The 26,091-nt window shown below is 38.6% G+C and overlaps 1 protein-coding gene across 4 annotated transcripts in view; it reads left to right on the top strand.

The window, feature by feature from the left end:
- Positions 1-715: 715 nt before the first annotated feature.
- The window catches only part of DNAJC18 (DnaJ heat shock protein family (Hsp40) member C18), a 41,024-nt gene continuing 15,648 nt past the window's right edge, over positions 716-26,091 (top strand). Inside the window, exons 1-5 of one of the 4 annotated variants that reach the window (XM_016427871.2) lie at positions 716-941; positions 1,956-2,142; positions 6,554-6,699; positions 15,467-15,652; positions 16,517-16,596. In XM_016427871.2, the coding sequence (XP_016283357.1) occupies positions 902-941; positions 1,956-2,142; positions 6,554-6,699; positions 15,467-15,652; positions 16,517-16,596 (639 nt within the window). In that variant the 5' untranslated portion in view covers positions 716-901. Of the gene's footprint in view, positions 942-1,767; positions 2,143-6,553; positions 6,700-15,466; positions 15,653-16,483; positions 16,597-26,091 lie in introns of all 4 variants that reach the window. The other 3 variants (XM_056811369.1, XM_001376464.4, XM_007473703.2) reach the window with 3 other exon arrangements.

The raw sequence follows: 26,091 nt of genomic DNA, 5'->3' as shown, positions 1-26,091 counted from the left end.
GAGTGCTGGTGTAGGATTGATCTGTAGTTGCTCTGAATAAATGGAATCAATCCTAAGTCTCTTTTCTATTCCCTTGAACAGTTTCTCCTGGGGTTCTGGGCTTTGGGAATTTTCATAGGGGATTGTTTCTAAGTCTGGGAAACTGAGGCATGTGAGCAGCTTCTCTAGTCTTCCATCATACTTTTGGGATTGTTAGGGTCCCTCACCGACCTCAGCTCGTTAGTTCTCTGCAGTTGCATCTTGCCCAGTTCAGTCCGAACCCCATTAGAATTTGTATAACTATAAGTAGGTGGAGTAGTGTTTGATCTAGAATTACATAGGCCTGGGTTTTAATTTCTCCTTTGACACTTACTAACTAGCCATTCTGTGCTTCAGGCCCACCTGTAAAACGGGAATAACATCTTTAATATCAATCTATAGGACTCCCTGGGGACTCACAAAATAATGTATGTAAAACTTTATAAAAATATCAGATATTAGGATGTTGTTACTGTGGTTTACTGTTGCAAGGCCACAAAATAAATCAGGGAGGTGACCGATTAAGAGATATTTCCCCTTCGTGATCTCTGCCCATCCCCTTCTTGATACAACTTTCTCCTCCCCTGCCTTCCTTCCCAGCATCTCCATCCTCTATCCTTTAATTTTTACAACTACAAAACCCCGCGCGCAGGGCCCGCTGGGAACTGTAGTCCAGCATAAATACGCCATCTAGGGATAACGGGACTACTGCTCCCGGCGGTTCCCGCGCGATCCTAAATCCTTTTCTCCTCCCCACTTCCGTCCCCCGCTTCGCCACCCTCCTCCCCCTCTCAACTCGACTCTTTCCCCCTCCCCCCCTCCGCCACCTGCATCCTCCTCCGCGCACCACTGCGGCCTAGCGGCGCTGCTGGGGAGAACCGACATGACAGCCACTCTGGGGAGCAGGGAGCACTGGACCGAAGGTACTGAGGCAGGAGGCTGGGGCCGGCAAGTAAACTCCCGGGCCTGCAGGAGGTCAGAGATTGGGCGGGATTTGGGAGGAAGTGCGGAGGCTGGGGGCTTGGGCTTCCTCAGGGAGTGCCGACATTGACAGGTTGCCCTGGGAGTATATCCAGGCCTGAAGCCGGGCAGGAAGCATCCTTTTTCCGCTGGATTCTCTCCTAGGGCCAGCTTCCGACGCCCGGCCCTACCTGGAGGTAGGACAGGGGAGGGGATTGTTCTGCCCCTCCCCCTCCCTTTGGGGAGGGCCCCCACTGCTCCCGCCCCCTGCCGCTCCTGCGCGCATGCGCACCCATGTGCCCCCGTGTTCCATAATCAGCCTCTGACATTAACCTGCCCCCAGTACACACACACCTTGAGATGCAACTTCATTCAGTGTTTACTGAAGGTTCAGTTCAGCTCCCACTGTACAAGGGCACGGTGCTGGATTGTGGCATACCAGGATCTGGGGTCAGCTTGCTTTATTCTTAATTAAGACTTATTGTGTTTCAGGTGATAGGCAAGCCTTCACAGATAATCTTCTTAAGTAGTGTCAGCTTTGAACACAGATGACTGGATAGCAACAAAAAGAATCAATCAGTCATCTGCCTCTGGAACTTTTGGTATTCACTTTTACTAAAAAGTCAGGGGCCTGGCTGGACCAGAGCCTGAGATTCCTTCCGATTAGACCATCTAGACCGTTTGCTGACTGACCACTGTAAAAGTAATAAATATATTCAGTATCCTGTGTGTTTCTAGCATGTGCAAGCCCTTATTAATTTCCAAACATGTTTTCTGTTATTTTCCTAGGGAAGATGTTTATTCAGCTTTGGTCTGGACATTGAAAAGACAATATAAAGTCCATAGCATGGCCCCCACACTCATGAATGATGCGGCTATGATTCCTGTCTGCTCCCAGAAAGAGCTCCTGAGTCAGATAGGAGAGGCTGTTTTTCAGGGACAATACTTGGCCTAACGGAGGTGCCGTTGCTTTGCAGCATACATTGATGCATTTAGAAGAAATAAATATCCAGCTGGCAAAACTACTAACAGTACTGACTTCTGTGGATGTCATAATTGTATGAATTCTAAGAAGGAAAAGAAGTTTGTGAATGAAAGAAGTCAGGCTCAGCCTGGAGAAGCTAGCATGACCTATACAGAAGAACAGTTACTTGGGGTGCAGAGGTAATCCTACTATATCATCTTAGGGAATTCACACTTTCTTCTTTACATTAGTAAAGCATGTAACTTGCATGTGAATAAGCAATGGTGGAGTGAACCTTGAGCATGATACAATAGATTGGAGTGATAGGACCATTATAGAACTGGAAGTGACCTTAGAAGCTATCTGTTCAGTCTCCTCACTTTATGGATGAGGAACCTGAGACCCCAGGAAGGTTAGGTGACTTGCTTAGGGTTTCACAGGATGGGTATCAGAGTAAGGAATTGAACTCTGGTCCTTTTAACTCCAGAGCCATGCTCATTAGAATATATATACCCTGTTCTCCTTTCTTGAATTGCCTCACATATACGCTATACTTAAGAAACATTATGGAATGGGACAAACACATCAAATTTAAAAATCAAGGTTCTGGAAGTAGCTAGTGGATTGAGAACCAGGCCGGGAGACAGGAGGTCTTGGGTTCAAATTTTTCCTCAGACACTTCTTTGCTTAGCCCTTATTGCTCTTCTGCCTTGAAACAAATATATAGTATTGATTCTAAGGGGGAAAAAAAGTTAAGGGCCTGATCTCAGCTCTATTGTGCAATCTTGGGCAGGTGATGTGAAGGTACATTGGACTGGAAATCAGGAGACCTGAATTATAATTCTTACTCTATCACTATGTAATTATTTGACATTCAACACATCATTTTATTTCTTTGGACTTCTGGTTCCTCAGTTACAAAATTAACTCACTGCATTAGATACATTCATTTAGACCTTTTTTTCAAGACTCTTTTATATTCAAGGCAACGTGCCAGATGCTGGGGATACAAGGATCAACCTAATAGATCTTATCCTCAAGTAGCATACAATCTAGAGGCGGGAGAAGTACACAGATAACTGACATAAGGGAGAAACATTTAGAAAAATAAAAAAGAGAGGACCAGGGAAAATGCTTCAAGAAACTTAGGGACAGATCATTTTTACAGAAAAGGGTATGTCAAAGAAAGCTCCTTGTTGGAGCAGGCACCTACATTGGTTTTTAAAGGAGTATATGGGCTTCAGCAAATGAAAATGAAAAGGAACCATTCTAGGCAAAGAAAACTTGAGCAAAGGCATAGATATTGAAGGTGACAGGACAAGATTGGGATGAAAAGTAATCCATTTTGCCTAGAAATTGGAATATAGGGAGAGAAATAATGTGAAATAAGACTGGAAAAATAAATTGTGAGATTTCAGAAGACCTTGAGTTTGTGGGGAAGGAGATGACAAGTCAAGATGTAAGCAAGGAGATAGACTTTCAGCAATAAGTTGATAGATAAATAGCATAAATTTGTAGTTGACCTAGTACAATTTTACAATTTCATATTATCAAAGGGTTTAGAACTAGAAGAGACCTTAGAGATCATACAGGTCCAGGGCTTCTTAATTTGGAGTCTATGAACTTATTTCCTTTGTAATCATCTATATATTTTATTTTATCCATTTGAAGCATTATTCCAAGAAGGGGTCTAAGGGCTTTGCCAGGTTGACAAAAGGGTCCATAACACACACAAAAAATATTAAACACCCCGATCTAGTTCAGTTATTTCCTTTTACAGACAAAGAAATTGAAGCCCAGAGAAGGTAAATGACTTACCTATGATCACACAGGTGATAGCAAAGCTGAGATTTAAACTCATTGCTTCTGATTCCAGATCCATTGGACTTTAGACTTATACGATTGTAGGACTAGAAGAGGCAAAAAAGTGAAACCAGAACAGTGTTAGATTATTAAGAAAGTGCATAATACCTAAATCGGCAAAAGATAAAACTAAGAAAGAGAATAGATTGATATCATTAGAAAAATTGATTCTAAAAATTTTGACTAAAATCCTAGGTAAAAGACTTCAGCAATATATACTAGAAATTATTTGCTACAATCAAGTTGGATTTATACAAGGAATACAAGAATGGTTTAATGGCAGAAAAACGATCATTTTATTTTTTTTTGGTTAAATGTTTATTTGTTTATTTAGAATATTTTCCCATGGTTACATGATACATGTTCTTTCCCTCTCCTTTTCCCTCCCCCTCTCCCGGAGCTGACAAGCAATTCCATTGGATTACACATGTATCATTGTTCAAAACCCATTTCCTATATTTGTAATAGAGTAATCATTAAAAGCCAAAATCCCCAATTATGTGCCCATCGAACCATGTGATCAATTATATGTTTTTCTTCTGGGGAAAACAATCATTTAAAAAAGAAAAACTTCCAAAACCATGTGATGATATCAATGACATAGAAAACAGCATTGACAAAATATAATACATTTATGGTAAAAAACCCTACACCCTACAAAGCCCATCAAGAAAGGGCTATGTTTTGATGATTTAAAAAAATATATATAAAAACAAAAGTTAAGATTACTTGCAGTGGATAAATACTAACTTTCCCAGACAATCCAAGAATAGAGAAAGGCAAGCCTTTTTCCTGCTGTTGTTTAACATAGTTCCCAGAAACACTAATATTATTGAGACAGAAGAAAGAAATTAAAAACATAGATATCAACAAAGAGGAAATAATTTTCCCTATTTGCTGATGGCATGATAGTTTACTTAGAAAATTCTAAAGAATTAGCAGAGAAACTAATTGAGACAATAAGATTCTACAGAGTAAATAGAATAAACCCACAAATTTCAATAGTATTTCTAGATAGCAATAACAATATAAGAGGAAATAATAGAAAAGGGAACTCCATTTAAAATAATTACCAAATATATAAACTATCTGGGTGTTAATCTACTAAAGCACATTCAAGTCTGGAATAGAAACTATTACAAAATGCTCTTTAAAGAAATAAAGAATGACTGAAATAACCAAAGGAATAATCAGTGCTCATGGCTGTGCTGGGCCAATATGATTTTTTAAAAAACCCCAATACTTAAAATGAATCACATTTAGTGCAATATTAATCAGTCTACCAATGATATACAACTTATATTGCTAGACAAAATAATAAGTTTTATTTGAAGGAGCAAAAGATTTAGAATCTCAAGGGAAATAATGAAAAAAGGTAGAAATGAAGAGAAAAAAATCAAGGACTCAAAGATTGTGATGAGAAGAATAAATGAATAGGAGAGACCAAAGGACAGAGGATAATAATATTAGGGGAATTTCTAAGCATTCATAATTTTAGAGGCACAGTAGTTTTGAGGCCCAGGATATGGCCATCAGTGTTCATAGAATGTGTCTAGAGTGTGCTCACCAATTGACTAAGGTGGAAGTCATAGGAAATGAAGAGTTCAAAAACCTTTGAGGACAGAGAGAAGTCATTCTAATAGATGTTGAAGTTTCAAAGAATCATGTCAAGGGAAAGAATAGAGAAGAAGACTGTGAATCAAATGCCAAAGTCATAGGAAAAGGTGGCAAAGTGACTTTGATTGGTAGGTGACTGCCACTAGGTTCAGGAGAGAATAATCTGATCAGCTGGCATCCCTTCAGAGGAAATGATGAATGATATTCAAAAAAAGTAGACTTCCAGACTTTGTGAGAGTGGGGAATGGGTAGAAGGATAGCCAGCATTAGAGAGGATAATGTGAGTTGTGGAGCCTTTAGGCTCACAAAATCAGTTTTCAATTAATGCAAGTAAGTGGAGAAGCTAAAAGAGGATGAGGTCCAAGATGATGCATAGAGTTTAAGATAGAATGATGATATGGATTTGGAGTGAGAGGACCTGTATTTGAATCCTGGTTTTTTCTTTTTTGGGTGAGTTGATTAACCTCTCTGATACTATGTTTCTTCATTTTGGAATTAGAGTTTTACTAGATGATTATTAAACATGCTTTCAACTCAAAATCTATGATCTCTTATCTTATGGGAGTTAGAAAGGAAGCTGTTAGGAACATATTGGCCATAGAGAAATAGGCTGAGATATCTTATTTTTTGCTGTGTTTTGTTTTCAACTAACAAGCATTTATTTTCTCTACCACCTTCCTTGCATTGTGGGGGGGGAAGAGAATCTTTGTAACAAATATAGTTCAGAAAAACAAACTCACACTTTGACCATGTGAGACATTTACCATGAGAGCAGTTTGTAGTATTCTGAAGCTTTGGGGTTTCATTTAGACTGTTGATGGATGTAGTAAGCTTTCACAATTTCATTTTCCTCAGGTGAAAAGCTCCCTTTATATTTCTGGGTGGCCATTCTGGATATTACTGTGGATAGGACTGGCACTGGAAGGGGTTGAGTTGGATGGCAGCTTCTATAATCTAGTTTCCCACCAGTGAGGACCTCTGAAGGATTCTTTCTATTTCTAACATTTTATGAGCCTTGATTCCACCTCTATCAAATGGAGATGATATCTCAACAGTGGTACAAAACAGACAAAATAAACTATGTGGAAACATCTTGAAAGGTGAAACTACTTTTAACATATTATTTTTTAGGATAAAGAAATGCAAAAGTTACTATGAAATTCTGGGAGTTGGCAGAGATGCCAGTGATGAGGATCTAAAGAAAGCTTACCGAAAACTGGCCCTGAAATTTCACCCAGACAAGAACTGTGCACCTGGAGCCACAGAAGCTTTTAAAGGTATAGCATTGAAATTGTGGAAAATTAATATTGAATCATAATAATTTTTATATGAAGCCTTTCTTAAACCTTAAGTTTTGAAGGTCAGCCAGCTTCCAAGCTAAAGTAATATACTTCCATGCCTTAAGCTATTTCACTGAGACTTGCACCTTATTTATCTGTAAACAAGAACTCTTTTAGGTGAGAAAAGTCAGCAAGCTCTAGCTTCCATATTGAACTAGTGACCTAACCACCCTGGTGAAGAGGAAAGGTGTGTGTTAATATGAACAAAGATTTACCTCTTCTGTGAGATGAAGTAATGGGGGAGGAGTTTGAGGGTGGGGGTGGAGGGTGTCTAAATTCACCTCCTCAGTTACTATTTACCAGGATATCCAGGGGAGGGACTGTGTGGTGAGGTCACAAGGGTTATATATTAGCCCTGCTTAAGAGGAGTTCTCTCTCTCTCTTTGGGCCCACTCTTCTACTCTTTGGCTTCTGTTCAGATTGTGGAAGGAGTCAACTGGCCGATTTGAGTGATTGATTACTAAATTAACTTAAAATGAAGAAATATTGCCTCTTGAGAATTTCAATCATTACAAAATCATGTTTGATTCTCCTTTAGTAGATTGCTCTAAGTTTTGTTACAGCATTTTGTTTAATCAGAGAGTATTATTGTTTTATGTCATCAGTGGACCAAAGTATACAGTTCTTTTAAATTGAGTTTATTTAAATTTATTTTTTTATTAATTAAATTAAATTTATTTAACTACCTGCATTCTTGTTCCATCCCATGAAACTTTTGAATCAAATTTGATTTCTCTGTGATGAACGTTATAAATCTTTTTAGTTGTATTATATATCTAGAACCTAACATAGAAACACATGTACAGAGAGGCTCTTATTAAGTTATAAAAGAATGTATTTTCTTTGAAACTTACTACTTGTAGAAAAGTAGATTGCTTTTTTCCCCCCTTACTTTTTCCCCACAACTCCATTTGTTTGCAGTCAACAATTCATAGACTATGGATTGTATTTAACTGCGTTATTTTTCTCTATGTGTATATTTAAAATTACTGGTATATTTTGTTTTGACAACTGAAATGTCCCAATAACCTACCAAACAAGCTCCCAATCAAAAATATAATCCCCAGAACAGTTATTGTTAATAAACAGAAGGGGTATAACCTTGTATTTGACCAGAATTTTGTTGCCTCTTAATTGACTTTATTTTCAATTATGATCTTTTTGTGCTATGAACTTTTTTAGCTTAGTGAAAATTTCTTCATCATTCCATTTGAACATATTCCTGAAAAGTTGTGTGTAAAACAACTTTTATAGATAAAATTATTTCCCCTATTTATTTCCATTGTAATATCAGAAATAAAGAAATTTTGAGCCACTCCAACACATATTTTTTTTTAATGGACAAAAGATCAGCTTTAAGCATCAGGTCACTTTCTTTTTTCTTTTTTTCACTTTCAATTATACTATAAACTGTTAATCTGAGTATCTAAACATTAACTTTTGCCACTTAATAGCCACTTTCTCTGGGTCAAGGAAATTGCTACTTGCCTGAGCTTCAATTTCTTCATCTGTAATATGAAGTAGTTGCACTAGAAATCAATGGTTCTTAATCTTGGGTTCAAAGATCTCTCAGTTACTAAATCTTTTTTCTCAATTTTCATTACCTTTGAGTTTTCTGTAGCATTTTATGTTGTAGACCCCATTCTTTCCTTCAGTATACTCTTCGCTTCCTTGGCTTCCATGACACTGTTCTCTCCTGGTTCCCCTTCCTGTCTGACTGCTCCTTATCAGACTCTTTTACTGGCCCAGGTTCTCTTAGGCTCTCTTAGGTTTTCTTAGGCTCTGTCTTAGGTACTCTTCCATTTTCTTTCTCAGATTTCATTCACTCTCACAGGTTTAGTTTTCGAGTCTGCTGATGACTCTCTATTTAGCCCAAACTTCAGTCCCATCTGTCTGCCTCTCTATTGGGCATTTCACCTGCATGCCCCATCTGTATCTGAAAAGTATCTGAAAGTTCTTAATCTTCTCCCCTAAATCTACTCCTCCACCAAACTTTCCTATTTTTATTATCTTTTCTCTCTCCCTCACTCATACCCAGTCAGCTGCCAGTTCTTTCAATTCTCCCTCTTTGGTATGTCTCATATTAGTTCATAGAAGCTGCTCATTTTTTTTTTTTACTATAAGCAGCATTTTGTAAGTGAATAAAATAAAAACCCTAAAACATACCTAAATAAACAAGTGATAAATCATATGTTTTCATTTGCGTTCTGACTCCAACAATTATTTCTTTGGAGGTGGATAGCATTCTTTTCCTAAGTCCCTCAGAATTATCAAGGATCATTGTTTGCTTTTAGTAGCAAAGTCTATCACATTTGATTGTTCCATAATATTGCAGTTACTGTGTATAATGTTCTGCTTATTTCGCACTATATCAATTCACATAGGTCTTTCCAGCTCTTTCCAAAATCATCCTGTTCATCATTTCTTATGGCACAGCCATATTCCAGCACCATCATATAGCACAATTTGTTCAGCCATTCCCCAGTTGACAGGAGACTCCTTTAGTTTCCAATTCTTTGCCACCACAAAAAGAAAAGCTATAAATATTTTTGTTCAAACAGGTTATTTCTGATTTTATAAAATCTCTTTGGGATACAGGCCTACTAGTGGTATTACTGGATCAAAAAATGTGCATTCTTTCATAATCCTTTAGGCATAATTCCAAATTGCCTTCCAGAATGGTTGGATCAGTTCACAACTCCACCAGCAATGCATTAATGTCCCAATTCCTTCCAACATTTATCATTTCCCTGTACTGTCTTATTGGCCAATCTGATGTGTGGTGGTACCTCAGAGTTGTTTTAATTTGCATTTCTCTAATCAAGAGGGATTTAGAACATTTTTTTCATATGATTATCTATAGCTTTGATTTCTTCATCTGAAAACAGGCAATTCATATATATCCTTTGACCATTTATCAATTGGGAAATGACTTGGATTCTTATAAATTTGGCTTAGTTCTTTATATATTTGAGAAATTAGACCTTTATCAGAGAAATTTGCTATAAATTTTTTTCCCAGTTTGTTGTTTTCCCCTTCTAATCTTGTTTGCTTGGTTTTGTTTGTATAAACCCCTTTTAATAGAATCAAAATTATTCATTTTATATCTCATAATGTTCTCTATCTCTTTTTTGGTCATAAATTCTTCCCTTCTCCATAGATCTGACAGGTAAACTATACTATGTTACCCTGGTTTACTTATAATGTCACTTTTTTTTTTTAAACCCTTACCTTCCATCTTAGAATCAATACTTCATATTGGTTCTAAGTAGGTCATGGGGGTTAAGTGACTTGCCTAGAGTCACATAGCTAGGAAATGTCTGAGGCCAGATTTGAACCTAGGACCCCTTGTCTCTATGCCTCACTCTCAATCCACTGAACTACCTAACTGCCCCCAATATTACTCAATATGTTTAAATCATATGCCCATTTTGACTTTATCTTGGAACAGGATGTGAGATATTGATCTAAACCTAATTTTTGCCATACTGTTTTCCAATTTTCCCAGCAGTTTTTGTCAAATAGTGAGTTCTTATCCCAAAAGCTGGAATCTTTGGTTTTATCAAACACTAAATTGTTGAGGTCATTTATCCCTAATCTATTCCGTTGATCCACCCTTCTATTTCCTAGCCAATACCAGATTATTTTGATGATTACTGCTTTGTAGTGAAGCTTAAGATCTGGTCCTGATAGACCACCATCCTTCACTTTTTTTTTTCATTAATTCCCTTAATATTCTTGACCTTTTATTCTTCCAGATGAATTTTGTTGTTATTTTTTCTAATTCTATCCAATAGTTTTTTTGTAATTTGATTGGTATGGCACTGAATAAGTAAATTAATTTAAGTAGGATTGTCATTTTTTTTTTTATAAAAACCCTTACCTTCCGTCTTGGAGTCAATACTGTGTATTGGCTCCAAGGCAGAAGAGTGGTAAGGGCTAGGCAATAGGGGTCAAGTGACTTGCCCAGGGTCACACAGCTGGGAAGTGGCTGAGGCCAGATTTGAACCTAGGACCTCCCGTCTCTAGGACTGGCTCTCAATCCACTGAGCTATGGATTGTCATTTTTTGCTATATTAGCTTGGCCTACCCATGAGCGATTAATGTTTTTCCAGTCATTTAAATCTAACTTTATTTGTGTAAAAAATGTTTTGTAGTTGTGTTCATATAATTCCTGTGTTTGTCTTTGCAAATAGAGTTCCAAGTATATTATATTGTCTAGGGTGATTTTAAATGGAATTTCTCTTTCTAACTCTTGCTGCTAAGTTTTGTTGGAAATATATAGAAATGCTGATGATTTATGTGGTTTTATTTTTTATCCTCCCAGTTTACTGGTTATTAATTATTTCTATTAGTTTTTAGTTGATTTTTCTAGGATTCTCTGTGTAGACCATTAGATCATCTGCAAAGAATGATAGTTTAATTTTCTCATTGCCTACTTTAATTCCTTCTATTTCTTTTTTCTTCTTTAATTGCTAACACTAAATATTTCTAGTACAATATTAAATAATAGTGATAATAATGAGCATCCTTGAGAAGCTGCTCATCTTTACAAATGGTTTTCCTGCTTCCACTCTGACTCTCTTCCACCCAGGAACCAAAATGATTTTCCTAGAGTCCAAGTCTGACCACATCCCTACTGCTCCAGGACCTTCAGAGACTCCTTCTTGTGTCTGAGATAAAATTCATACTCCTCAGATGGACATTTGAAGCCTTTTATAGTTTGACTATAGCTTTATTCTCCACTTTTGTTCCAGCTAAACTAACCTGCTCATATTCTCTTCCCTGCTTCTGCCTCAGTATCTGCACAGACTACACAGACACACGTGGGTTGGACTCTTTCACCTCCACCCCTTCGAAGCTCTGGAGCTGGAGCGGCTAGGTGGCACCAGGCCTGGAATTGGGAGGTCCTGGGTTCAAATGTGGCCTCAGATACTTCTCAGCTGTGTGACCCCTGGACAAGTCACTTAACCTCTTTTCCCTAGTCCCTGATCTTCTGTTTTGAGAGTTGTTACTAAGACAGAAAGAAAGGGTTCAAAAAAAAAAAGGCAACAGCAGCAGCTTGGGAACTTCCTTCAAAAATCAATTCATGTGCTATTCCCTACATCCAGACTTCTCAGAGTGTGGTCTAGAGACCTTTGTGGGTCCCCAAGAGCTTGTCAGGGGGTCTGTGAGGTCATATCTTTTTTCCTACAAACATACAAAGATGTTTTCATTTTGAATATGGCAAATATCAATAGATAACAATCCATATAAGCAAAAAGGTCTTTAGGGGGTCCTTCATAAATTTTAAGGGTGTAAAAGGGACCAGAGACTAAAAAGTTTGAGGACTGCTATCCTACAATAAGTCTTTCCTTAGTTGTTAATGCTTTTTTCTCCCTTTTGAAATTACTATGTATGCACTTCCTTGTTTATGTGTTATATTCCTCCAATAGAAAGTTCCTTGAGAGGAGGGAATGTTTTACATATTGTCTTTGTATCCCTTGGATTTAGCACAAGGCTTTGCAGCTAGCAGGCACTTAATAAATTCACTATCTTCCTATTCCTCCAAGTTTCTAATCTCTGTAATATTTGATTCTTCCCTTTCTCTTCCTCCCACTTTGTCATTTACTGTATCTTGTCAGTTCTATTTTCACAATAAAAAGAAGAAAAATGGTAAGGCCTAAATAATTGAGGTTAAGTGATTTGCCCAGGGTCACACAGCTAGGAAGGGTCTGAGGTTACATTTGAACCCAAGACCTCTCCTCTCTAGGCCTGCCCCTTTATCCACTCAGCCACCTAGCTACCTCTATATTATTTTTGAGTAGACTGGTCTTCCTCCATTCTCATACCTTTTTAATCCACCCTTTACATAACGGCTAAAATATTCCCCTTCAGTAGCTCCCTATGACCTCTAGGAGAAAATGCAAACTCCTTAGTTTGTCCTTTAATGCCCTTTATATTCTAGTTCTCGCCCACCTTTCCAGTCTTAATTTGTATCACTTCCCTTTGCAGACTAAATTCTACCCAAACTGGAATATGAGCTGTTTCACTGTGAATTTTCTCCTCTTCCTACAGTGCAGTCCCTCCTCATTTCAATCTGCTAAAATCTTTATCTTTCTTTAAGCTCAAGTGCCTCTTCTCTGTTACCACAACCTGTAAATGTTCTCTTCCTTCTCACGATTTCTTAGGGTACTTTATTAGATAATTCCCCTTGTCCCTAGTCCCTGTCCTTCTGTGTTAGAGTTGTTACTAAGACAGAAGGTAGGGGATTAAAAAAAAAAACAACAGCAGCAGCTCTGGAGCTGCCCTCAAAGATCAGTTCATGTGCTATCACCCTTCCTTCCTTCCTTCCTTCCTTCCTTCCTTCCTTCCTTCCTTCCTTCCTTCCTTCCTTCCTTCCTTCCTTCCTTCCTTCCTTCCTTCCTTCCTTCCTTCCTTCCTTCCTTCCTTCCTTCCTTCCTTCCTTCCTTCCTTTTTTCTTTACCTTCTACCTTAGAATCAATACTATGTATTGTTTCTAAGGCAGAAGAGTATCAAGGGCTAGGCAGTGGAGGTTAAGTGACTTGGCCAGTTTCAGACACCTAGGAAGTGCCTGGGTTCATATTTGAACTGAGGGCCTCCTATCTCCAGGCATGGCTTTCTATCCACTGAGCCACCTACCTGTGTCTGCCCCCCCCCCCATTATCTTTCTTCAAGTCTTTTCCCAGGAAGCTATAAGATCCTTTAGAGGCAGGGGGCTTTAATGGTTTTCATCTTTGTGTCCCTTCATGTCTTATACTTAAAAGGTCAACTCTAGAATCTTAGATTTAGAACTAGAAAGAACCTTAAAAGAAATCTAGCCCACCCCTTTCATTTTACAGATGAAGAAACTGAGATTCAAGGAAGTTAAGGAATTTATCTAAGGTCAGCCAAGAAGTGCTTAATAAATATTTGTTGAATTTTTTTATTGTTAAATTTGATGTGTGCCATCTTAGGTATATTTAATTCTCCTCCATGACCTTTCCAGAAAATTTTGCAAGTAGTCATATATTCTTGGCACAATTATTTAAGAACACACAGCCTAGAATGGTGGGAACTGGGGAATTTCTGAATTGCAGAGGGCCAGGCAGATTGTATGTTGGAACTAAATTTGCCATTAGTATAGTGTGTGTGTGGGGGGGAACAGAACAGGGATGGGGAAGGCTTTGGGATCAGGACAGAGGATACCAGGTTCCCAACCGAGAGGCAAACCAGCCCACATCAGACACAGATTGAGTCTAGGCTTCTGTGCCAGTTGGTAGTGGGATCAGGCCTATAAGTAGGCCCTTCACTGCAGCCTGGGTGAGATAGAGATTAAAAAAAGAAAAGGAACATAATACATTAGTTAACTATCATTTTAGAGGTCCTATCATTAATAATATAACTATCATTATCAGCCATCCATGTGACTGGAATGTTTAAATGGCTATGCTGTTACCCTAAATGGCAGAATTCCTAGTCAGAATGATGCTATTTTAGTCAGAACTGCAGTTATGTACTCAATCTCCTAGTTTATCCTCTTTTAGCCATGAGATAATCAAGCACATAGCAAATACTTAAAAAATGTTTGTTGACTGGTCAGAAATTCACAGGTCTTAAATGTTTTGGGAAAATTTATATCGGACACTGCTCTTTGTCTAGCAAATAAAAGATGTTAATATATTTCTGTTATTGGCATGTGCACGACTATGTTATTAGAAGCCACTTTATCATTTTCATGCTTTAAATAGAAATGTCTATTTATGAATTCTGCTTGTAGTTTTTTCACAAATAAAATAGTAAAATTTAAAAAAATGTTTGTTAAAGTGAAATAAATATCTCCAAGTATCACATTATCATGTTATTTAATAAAATGTTTGTTATATGATGAAAAAGTGTTGTGTATGGAAACTAGTCCTTTCTTTAAAGCATTTTATAGTATTAACTGATCTTTGGAGATATTTTTCAGGGTGATTTTATTGATTGAATATTTTAATGGTGTCAGATCCACATTTGCCCCCTGCATTTATGCAGATGAAGCAGAAAAATGTCTTCAGAAAATACTTTTTTTTAACTCCCTTGGCTTACTTTCAATTCACTCTCTCTCAGTCTCCATTTAGATGTTGGCCTTTGAAAGTTTATAAATGGCTGAGCATGGTCACAAAAATCTGTAATCCCTTTTACAGGAGAGGCTAAAACTGAGGGATTTCAAGCTCATGAGTTTTAAACTCAGAACTCAGGAGTTCTGGGGACTTTGTCCTGGGGAAGTCACCATTATCCCTAGGAAGAGTCATATTGACTTACAGGGAAGATAGAGCAGGTAGTGGGGTTTAGGATTGGGCCTTTCAGTGGCTTCTGAACTTCCAAACCTGGGTGAGATAAAGAGACCTGGTCTTAAAAAAAATGTCAGTAAATATATCACTGATTTCTAAAATAAGATGAAAGCATTTGCTTTTAGACAAGAGTAAAAAGCTTTTTTTGGCAATTGTTTTATTCTGTTATTTCTAGAACTCAAACTGTGATCCCATTACTAACATTTGGAACACTTATGATCACAGATCATCCTTTCTCAGACTTTCCTCTTTGGTTTAACCTTAAATTGGTAAGAAATTGCCTAGTAGAAACTGACCTTATTCTCATAGTTGCTGTTTATGTACACTTAAATTCAGTGGGAGAAAAGATAACTAATATAAGTTCTAACATTTTCCCCCCACTTTGGCTATAGCAATAGGGAATGCTTTTGCCGTCCTCAGCAATCCTGATAAAAGGTTACGCTATGATGAATATGGAGATGAACAAACAACTTTTGCTGCCCCCCAGGCCAGACCCTATAATTATTACCCAGATTTTGAAGCTGACATTACCCCAGAAGAGGTCTTCAATGTTTTCTTCGGAGGACATTTTCCTACAGGTTAGTATCCATGATATAACCTATACAAGAACCCTTTGGTCATCTTCAGGTTTGGGAGGCTGACTAAAGGATCAGTTGTTATTGCTTATAGGATTGTACTGATGGAAAGTTACAGATACAGACCAGACTTGTTTCATTAATTAAAATGAACTTGCAGATGAGGAAAACCCTCTCCCAATATAGGTCAGCACCTTCTCATAACTTACTTGCCTAGAGCTCAGCAAGGTTAAGTGATTTGTCTACTGTTACACTATTTCAATGTCACTATGTCAGAAGTCAGAGGCCATGTCTTTATCTGCTATGCCATATGGCCTGTGTCTGGAGAATCAGAGGTTACAAAAACTGCCCTGGAGCATTGGAGTTTAGACTGTAATATCTACCTACTAAATGTAAGGAGGAGAGGTAATTGTTATATATAGATGCCAAAGTTATAAAACTGGGTCACACACAGCCAGTCATCAGTGACAGAACCAAGACCAGTAGCTCTTCATTTGTAGTCTTGAGGAGAGTCCATTAGACTACACTGTTTCCCTGAGGATAGTTTTTATAGATTGTAAAGAAATGTCTTCATTGGAGCCCAGTCCAGAGGCAAAGGAACTAAGGTTAGTTTATAGCTGGATCACTTTGATTACTCCTCATCTCAGAATCCTGGTTTACCTGTTACCATATGGTAACTTATGGAAGAATACTTATTGAGCTTTCTTGGAAAAGTATTGAGAAGACTCATTAGATAATTGCAATTACATTAAAACTGACCACTTTAGGAGTCATGGATAAGGCAGGAAGGGGTGCTTGCTTTGCTCCCTGTGCTAATTTTTTTTTTTTAACCAGGAAATATTCACATGTTTTCAAATGTAACAACAGATGACACACACTTTTACCACCGGCGACACCGAAATGAGAGGGTACAGACCCAGAAGGAAGAAGAAGAAGAAAAGCCTCAGGTAACTAGGGAAATAAAGGTTACTGCATATAAATAATTGTAATTAGGCAGCATTTATGGACTATGAAAAGTTTTTAAATGTTCTACTATAAGTATGTGGGAAGACAGGGGAAATAAGTAGTAACAGGACCCTGGAGGGAGAAGGCCCTAATCAATTTGGATTTTTCCTTTCCTTTGGCTAGCAAAATCCTACCTCTTATCCCACTGATTTCTATTTTTCAAGGCTGATATTTACCAAGGCAGAAGGCTTCCTTCTGTACTTTTATTTCCATCCAGCTCATTTCTGTACCTTCTTATTCCCTCTCTTTTGCCTTCCTGCCTTCCCCTCGTGTTGTACCCTCTGGTCCTATTGTTATCAAAAAACCCTTCACATTGGTCTTCTTCCTGTACTGATGGACACCTAACTCCCTTTGGAATGTGCTGCATCCTTGACCTCTCCAGTATTAGATGTCTCTTCTTTCACATTGTCTAATACATTGGGCCAGGAGAAGGGATCAGAATGATCTTTCCTACACACTACTACTTCCAGGCCTTCTCTCTGCCACCCTTATTCATCGTTTTCTCCTCCTGTGAGGCTCACCCTCTCTGCCTATATCATTCATTCTTGTTTCTTTTTGCTATGATCCATTGCCTATATTTTTTCTATATATTTTTGCTTATGTATTTTTATCAAAAAATTCAGACTCTCAGCCTTCCTTTATAGTCAAACCCCTTACCTCTTATTCAGGGACTTCCTGTACTTACTGAAGCCTCCTCAGCATTTTGTAATCCCAATCCAAGAGTCTTAGACCCTGTGATCTATATATTATTTCAGTCCCTCTACTATTCCCTCTTTTCAAATCTATTACCACTACTCTGACCTCATAGTCTTCTTCTCATTATCTTGATTCTATATTTGACTAGTTCATCTGTACATTGTCTTCCACCCTTGAATTCCTTGGCCTTTGGCCATTTGTGCCCTGCCAAACCCTAATCTTGGCATACTCCCACCATGTGCCTTCCCTGCTTCTCTTCTGCTATAGAGTGCCATATGTGAAAGTCATATAATAAAACACCTCTTTTTTTTAACCCTTGCTATTTGCTCTACTTATAACTCTTAAGATAGAAGGGTAAAGGCTGGGCAAACAGAATGAAGTGTATTACCAGGGTCACACAGCTAAAAAATGTCTGAGGTCAGATTTTAATACAGGCCCTCCTGACTCTAGGCCTGGAACTCTAGCCACTGTATCACTTAGCTGCCCCAGCAAAACATCTTGCTCTTCTCTCTCAGTAGATGACTGCATACATCCTGAGAAAATCAAGCTTTTTTCCCTTACCTCAAACCCATTTTCATCATTCCCAATTTTTTTCCTACTCTCCTCCAATCTCTGATGAAGAGATGACCATCCTATCCCTTTCTGTCTCCTTCAGGTTCTCACCCTTTGATCATTCCATCTCTGTTTCTTAGACATCTTCCAAATTTCCTTATCTGCTGCCACCTTCTCTGTGTCTATAAATATGCCAAAGTCTCAGTCATCTTTAAACAGCTTCATTTGACCTTGCTGCTCTTCCAGGTCTTGTCCTAATTCTCTTTTCTCTTTCAAAAAATCCTAAAAAGATTTGCCTGTTTTTGCTGTTTCTATTTATTCACTTCTCAGTTACGTCTCAGTCCCTTGTACTCTCATTTCTGGCTCCAATACTTGGGCAAAACTGGCCAAGATTATAAAGCATTTGATGATCTTTTAGTCAGTCCTTTGGGGGGGCAGGTTTTAATAGTGCTGACTTATCCCCATCTCTTATATGTTGTCTCTTTACCTTAACTGTGACACTGCTATCATTTGGTTGTCCTTCTGTTTGACTCCTCCTCAGTCTCCCTTCCTGGGGCATCATCTGTCTCCTTCCTCCTAACTGTGGATGTTCTCCAAAGTTCTGTCCTTAGCCTTCTTTTTTCTCTCCCCTTTATCTCACTAGGTTCACTCATTTACTCCCATGAGATCAGTTATCTTTTTGCAGATAGCAAGGAATAAAAAAAATATATTCACTTATGGTCACCTAAATATCCTTGATTCTTCTCTTTCTCTCTCCCCTGTCCTGCCTCTCATCTAATCAGTTGCTTAATTCTGTTTATTTTACATCCATGTCATTCTTGAATCTATTGCTGTCTTTCCAGTCACAAGTGCAGATCCTTAGATATGGCCCTCATTAACTTTAGCCTATACTATTATAATAGCTTTCTAATTGGTTGCCCTGCTTCTTTGCTCTTCAATCCATCGTACTCCATATAGCTGCCAAAATAATCTGACCTTAATGAAGATGAAAGCATACAATTTTTCAACTGTTTACTTGGGTTTATGTTTTGGGGTTTTGGTTTTATGAGATTACTCACAAAAATGAAGAATATGGAAATATGTTTTGCATGATAATATATGTAGAACCCAAATTGAATTGCTTGTCAACACCAGGAAGTGGAAGGGAAGGGAGGGAGGATGATAAATTCTATTGTGTAACTTGGGAAAACTTGTGTGGAAATGTATTAAATGTAATTTGTAAAAATATATATATATATATTATATATATACATACACACACACATATATAAATTAAAAAACAAAAGTAATCTGACCTTGTCACTAGCTTCCTCACTTCTTGAGTAGATAAAATACAAATTCCTCAACCTGACATTTAAAAATAAAGATTTATCTTAATTTCCAGGACTTTCCCATATCTTTCCCTTCCCTATCAAGCCATGCCCTCCTAACAGTGATTTAAAAATAAAGGGTTAACCCTCACTGTCTAGTCCTTAACTGCTCTTCTGCCTTGGAAACAATAAATAGTATTGATTCTAAGATGGAAGGTAAGAGTTTAAAAAAAATTTTTAAAGAAGGGGAAAAAAGCCAAACAGGTAGAAGGATAACCAACACACTATCTGTGTCTATGTGATATTCTCTGTATGTTTGTATGTCATATTCTCTACCTGTGGTCCCCCAACTCCTTAGTGAAAGGAGGGAGGAGAACTGTAGGCTCTTTTCTCTGGACCCAAACTAGTTTCACAGCATTCAGTTTCACTGTACCGTTCTTTCCATTTATATTATTGTAGTCATTGTGTATGTTATTCTCCTGGTTTTGCTTCATTCTGCATTAATTTTCATACAACTTCCCATGCTTCTCAGAATTCTTCATATTCGTCATTCCCTAAATCCTAATGTTAGGATAGAATTTTAACAAAAGGGTAAATTAAGGCAGATCTCCATGCAAGACAACATTTATTACCAGGGGCATGCTGTCAAGAAATGGGTCAGTAACTCATCTCCGTTCATGCCAAAGACCCCGAGCAGATGATTCCCTTTTTATAGGGTTTTTGAGACATATAGAACAAAGCAGGGAGCAAGTTAGATGACATCATGAAATTGAGTACAAAATGATAGCTGACAGAGCTCAGGGATAGAGAACAACATGATTAGTTAGAAGTCTGGTAATTGGGGATAGCAACAACACCCCTTCTTTTCCCAGGAGATTAAGAGGAGCTCATTGTGGGAGTCCAGGTGTAAGATACAAATCCAGACTTTTGAACAGCAGACCTGACATCCCTGAAGGATAGCTTGGTAGTTAAATAAAGATAATCAGTCCTGACGCCCTTTCTTTCTCACATACTCTCCAGAGCCAATGAGAATTCCTTGAAGCCAGAAAAGATCAATGATTAGCAGGAGAGCTAGATTTCTGAACTTAACCCATTACTGACCCGCTGAATTCTGAGCTGAGTTCGGAGACAAAGAGCCAGGATTTCAGCAGTTACAGGACAAAATCAATTACTTGTATAAATAGGATCAATAAAATAATAAGGATTGGGGGCTGCTGGGTAGATCAATGGAGTGAGAACCAGACCTAGAGGTGGGAGGTCCTAGGTTCAAATCTGGCCTCAGACACTTCCCAGCTATGTGACCCTGGGCAAGTCACTTGACCCCCATTACCCCCATAGCCCTTACCACTCTTCTGCTTTGGAAACAATATACAGTATTGATTCTAAGATAGAAAGTAAGAGTTTAAAAAAATAATAATAATGATTAATTTAAATTTTCTCAGTAACATCCCATTACATCACATTGTTTATCCATTTCTCATTTCTATCCTGTCATGTAAAACCCTACATAACCTGACTCCCACTTACTTTTACCATCATTTCTTCTCATTCCCCTTCATGCTGGCTGATGTCCCTGCCACATGTAATATTCCAACCAACTATTGTGTTCCAGTTGTTCCTGGAATTCTGTATTCCTTCTCCTGACTGTGTTTTTGCAAGTTTGTCCCTTGTCCCTTGAGCATCTTCATTCCTGCCTTTTAGAATCCTCTAGAAACCTTTCCAGATTGTTTCCGTTTTCTGTGACCTCTCCCTCCTCAAATTACCTTTTATTTGTTTAGCAATGTACAGATTCAATTCTCCCAGCTAAATGTAGGCATCTTTAGGGCAGGAACCATTTTGTTTTTCATCTGTATCCTCAGCCCTTATCTAAGTGCCTTACTTTTGATAAGTGCTTAAAAAATGTCACTGAGTAATACACATCTTTTTTTTTTAAACCCTTGCCTTCTCTCTTAGAATGAATACTAAATATTGGTTCCAAGTCATTAGAGTGGTAAAGATTGGGCAATTGGGGTTAAGTGAGTTGCCCAGAGTCATACAGCAAAGACTTTGTGAGTCTAGATTTAAACCCAGGACCTCCTATCTTCAGGCCCGTTTCTCTATCCACTGAGTCAGTTGTCCCCCAATACACATCTGAAATCATCTCAGGGCCATTGCCTTGTGAGGAATTTCCCTAGACCTTCAGATCTACTCTTCTGGAAGAGGGTCTGCAAAACATTCCCCTTAGCTGATTTTCTTTTGCTTGAAAGCTTTGGAATATGGCAATTACATTCCTTGGAGTTGTCTTTTGGGGATTTAGTGTAGAGGGTGTTCTGTGAACTCTTTCAATGCATATTTTGTCCCCTTGTTCTAGAATCTTCGGGCAGTTTTCTTTGATGATATCATGTATTATGATATCAAGATTACTGTTTTTTTTCTGGTAGACCAATGATTCTCAGATTGTCTCTCCTTCCTCTGTTTTCCAGGTCTGTCACCTTATCAGTGAGATATTTTCTATTATCTTCTAATTCCTTAGTCTTTTGACTTTGCTTTATTAATTCTTGCTCTTTTGCAATATCATTGTCTTCCAGTTGCCTGATTCTGACCTTTAAAGATTGGTTTTCCTTTTCCGTTTGGTCTGACCTGTTTTTTGAGGCTTCAAGCTGTTTCTGCATTTGCATATTTTGGTCCCTCAGATTGCTGAGTTCCTTTTGCATTATTTCCCATTTTTCCTGCCAGAAGGCTTCCATCTTTTTGATAATTTTCAATTTAAATTCTTCAAGAGCTTGTGGAGAATTTCCATTTCTTTTGGAAGGTTTTGGAGCATTTGTTTGTGTTTCCTCTTCTATTTCCTCTGTATTTTGTATTTTCACTCCATAAAATGTGTCCAAAGTCACCCCTTTCTTCTTGCTTTTCTTGGTGTTGGGAGGCTGACCCTGAACACTGTTTGCCATCTCTATGTTTTTTCCTCCCCTTTCCAGTAAGAAATCTGAGTGAGGAGGGCTGGCTCTCAGTGTATGGGTCTAATGATCAATCAAGACTTTAGCCCCAGAAAAATTGTCCGTTCTGTCCCAGGGAAGCCCAGGGTCTGCCCTCCCCTGCTTGCCGGCGTTTCAGGTGTTATTGCTCTCAGTTCTCTCCAGCTGCTTCTCCACTGCCTTACTTCCACTCTCTGAGTCTGGGACAGTACTGTCTGCAAGGTACCCCAGTGCCTTTGCCCACCTCGAGGTTCCTGTCCTTTCGGGAGGCCCTGCACTCTAGGGGAGGAGGGGTCCCGACCTCCCTGAGCTCTGAGGACTCCTGATGGGATTAGGTTCAATTGGATTGGTCTGGATGTGCCCCGAGGCAAAAACCTCCCATGAGACTCCAATGGAAGGACCCAGCCACGGGGCTATAGGCTCCCGCCCTCTGTGTTGGACGCCCTGAGCCTGGCCCAGGTTGCTTTCAAGGTGCACCCTTCAGAACAGCACCTTTGCCAGCCCTGAGGTTCCCGCTGCTGCTGGGGTCTCAGTGCTCTGGGTTGGGGGGGAGGGGTCCTGGGACCTTCCTTCTGCCTTCCCCTTAGACCTGAGTGTTCTCATATTCTGGCTTTTTGGGGATGTACCTTTTGATTTGAGTCCAGAAGGAGGGTTCCCCGCCTCTGTTCTGTTGTTAAGTTTGAATTTCAGTCCCCTAGGAGCATTCAGTTTGTGATCGATAAGGAAGGGTTTTCAGAGGTCTGAACTTTTGCTGCTTGTAAGCCACCATCTTGACTCCCCCTTAGCTGATTTTAAACAAAGGAAATATATGATCTATCTCATTTTTTTAACCGTATCTTCTGCCTTAGTATTGATTCTAAAATAAGTGGGAAGGACTAGGCAATCAGGGTTAAGTGACTTGTCCAGGGTCATACGTCTAAGTGGCTGAGAGCAGACTTGAACCCAGATCCTCCCAACTTCAGGCCTGGAGCTTTATCCACTCTGCTACCAACTGCTCCAATCTAAAGTCTTTGCTGAGTGTGGCATGGTGCCCCTAAGACTCCCTCAGTGAGCAATTTGCTGCAAGGCTCCCATTCAAATCCTAGGTATGTTTCTCACCATTTCTGCTCTGGCGCTTTTATAGAATTTCATTTTTATTGAGTGTGCCATCCCTTGATTTGGGAACCCCACTGTAGAAGTCATTTGTATTAGACTTTGGGAGTTAGGAATTTAGAAGATTTGGGATTCTAAGCCTCTCCACTTTTCCCAGACTCTAAATTCACAAAGAAAATAACTCAGTTTTTATGACTGAAAAGCATTTATGTCATAAAACCATAATAAATGCCTATTGAATTGAATGATAGGCTCAAGAATCATAATTTAGCCAACAAGAATAAAATGTGACTCTTCCCAATCCCTGCCTTTCTTATATTTTCTATGACCTCTTTGTGTGGTCTTTCTTACAAATACCAGAGTCTAGTGAAAGCAAGCTGTACCTCTTTTTTTAAACTGAATTCTGGGGACAGCTGGGTAGCTCAATGAATAGAGAGCCAGGCCTAAAGATGAGAGGTTCTGGGTTCAAATCTAGCCTCAGACACTTTGTAGCTGTGTGACCCTGGGCAAGTCACTTAACCAACCCTCATTGCCTTGTCCTTTCTATTCTTCTGTCTTAGAACTGATACTGTAAACCTCAAAATTCCTTAGACTTATAAATGTTGGAAATTTCACCATTGGGATATTTCATACTTGGAAAATTTCTTACTGATAGTCTATTGGAATGGGAACCCCATTGGCATGGGAGGTTCCTTCTCTTCCCTTCTTAAGATTACTTTAGGACAGAAACCTTTTGCTGAACAATGGAAAGGACTTTGACCTATGCTTAAGCATAGAACAGGAATTTCTTTGAGTCATGATTGATTTTAGAATTGATACAATGGAGATACTTGGAATCAATCTCCACCCTATTCAGTCCTAACAGGATTGAGTAAGGGCTGCAGCCTAGATCAAAATTTAATTATTCCAATCTCTACCCTACTCAGGTTAACAGGATTTAGAAAGGGCTGTAGCAAAGGAGCAAAGATTTAATCATTTGAAAATATGACCTTCAACAGACATGTGCAAAGCCTCTGGGCGGTCCTGGGTTAAGCTAGAGCCTCCATTGGCACAGGGAAATTGATGGACAGTGATTGGTAGATGTGAGAACTGAGGGGAGGCAACTTGGATGGTTTCCTTAAAGATCAGGGGGGTCTGAAGACTCGGGGGTGGTTGAGGAGTTGATTGGAGTGTTGGCAGTGTACTCTGAGAAGCTTGCTCTGAAGGAAGCTGAAGGTGGGGGCCTCTGAGACTGTTTCTCCATTTTGGTCACGTGAGTAATAGGGACTGATCTCCTTTCTTTGCCCCAGCTATCTAAGGGCTTGGGCCTTTTGGCCCAGCCTAAACAGAAGGGGTATTTAAGCCCTATTCCTTTCTCTCCCTTTTTCTCTCTCTCTATCTCTAATTCCTTTCTTCCTCCTATTGTAATTAAACTCCATAAAAGATTGACTGCAACTTGAGTTTTCATTTAGGAATTACATAGCTGAATTCCTTGGCGACCTTAAATTAATATATATCAGTCTTTTAAAGTGATTCCCTTGTAACAATACTAAGATAGAGAGTAAAGGTTTAAAAGAAAATAAAACCAAAACTAAATTCCAGTTGTTGTTTATAGGGCAAGTTTTAAATTCCTTTTAAAAAAGTTTTTGTTGCTACTTTTTATTTTATATATTTATTTTAAGGGTGAGGGCTAGGCATACTGGGTTATGTGACTTGTGCAGAGTCAGAGTTAGGGAGTGTCAGAGACCAGATTTGAACTCCTATTGACTCTGGGCCTGGCATTCTATCCACTGTGCTATCTAGCTACTCCCTACTCTTTATTTTTTACAATAATTTTGTTTCCAAGTATATTCCTCCCTCTCCTTTACCTAACCAATCATCCCTTGTAACAGTATAGGAATAGAAAGTAAAGCCTATGATTTCATTAATATAGAGAATTTTGAAAGAAGAAAAACCCTCTCCTGTGCAAGGAATCACCTTTTTTTGTAATTTGTAGTCTTAGACAATTGCCTCCAACACTTGAGAGGTTAAATTACCTGCTTATGAGTCACATAACCAGGAAGTAGATATCAGAAGCAGGACTTGAATTTATGTCTTCCTGTGCTATGATGCCATTCTGTAAAGAAGAATTAAAAAGATGGAGGGGGAAAGTATTTCAGCACCAAGCAACACATGAGATCATAGGTCTTGATCTGAATAGCACCATAGAGCCACCTCTTCCAATCCCCTCATTTTACCTATGAGAAGGAAGAATGAAGAGGAGGGAAATTCTGACATGCCCAAGGTAAAATAGTTATTTCTAGTTCTTGAATTTGACTATAACATTGCTGGATATTGTCAGTTGGGGATTAAGTAAAGGAGGTAATCTGTAATTTCAATCTCCACTTTTCCCTCTTGTTCTAGAATGTTGGACAGTTTTCTTGGATAATTTTGTGTAGGATGATGTCCAGGCTTTTTTTTTTTCATGGTCTTCCAGTAGACCAATGATTCTTAAGTTGTCTCTCCTGAAACGATTTTCTAAATATTCTGTTTTGTGAATTAGATGTTTCATATTTTCCCCAATTTTTAAATTCTTTTGATTTTGTTTTATAGTTTCCTGCTGCTTTGTGAAGTTGCTTGCTTCTAATTGTTGTATTTTGGTTTTCAAAGACTGAATTTCATCCCTGACTTTCTGGTCATCCTTCTCCTTCTGATCTTTCATCTCCTTTGCCTCATTTTCAAGCTGATTAATTTTGACTTTCAGGATACTATTTTCTGTTTCCAGATGACTTATCTTACTTTTTAAGTTCTTTTCCCAGCTGTCTTCAGCCTCTATTAATTGTGTTTTGAATTTATTTTGAGTTCTTCCAAAGCT

The sequence above is a fragment of the Monodelphis domestica genome, chromosome 1 (genome assembly GCF_027887165.1).
Source record: "Monodelphis domestica isolate mMonDom1 chromosome 1, mMonDom1.pri, whole genome shotgun sequence".
Lineage (NCBI taxonomy): Eukaryota > Metazoa > Chordata > Mammalia > Didelphimorphia > Didelphidae > Monodelphis > Monodelphis domestica.
Note: the sequence above shows the minus strand (reverse complement) of the source record. Positions and strands in the feature narration are given on the sequence as shown.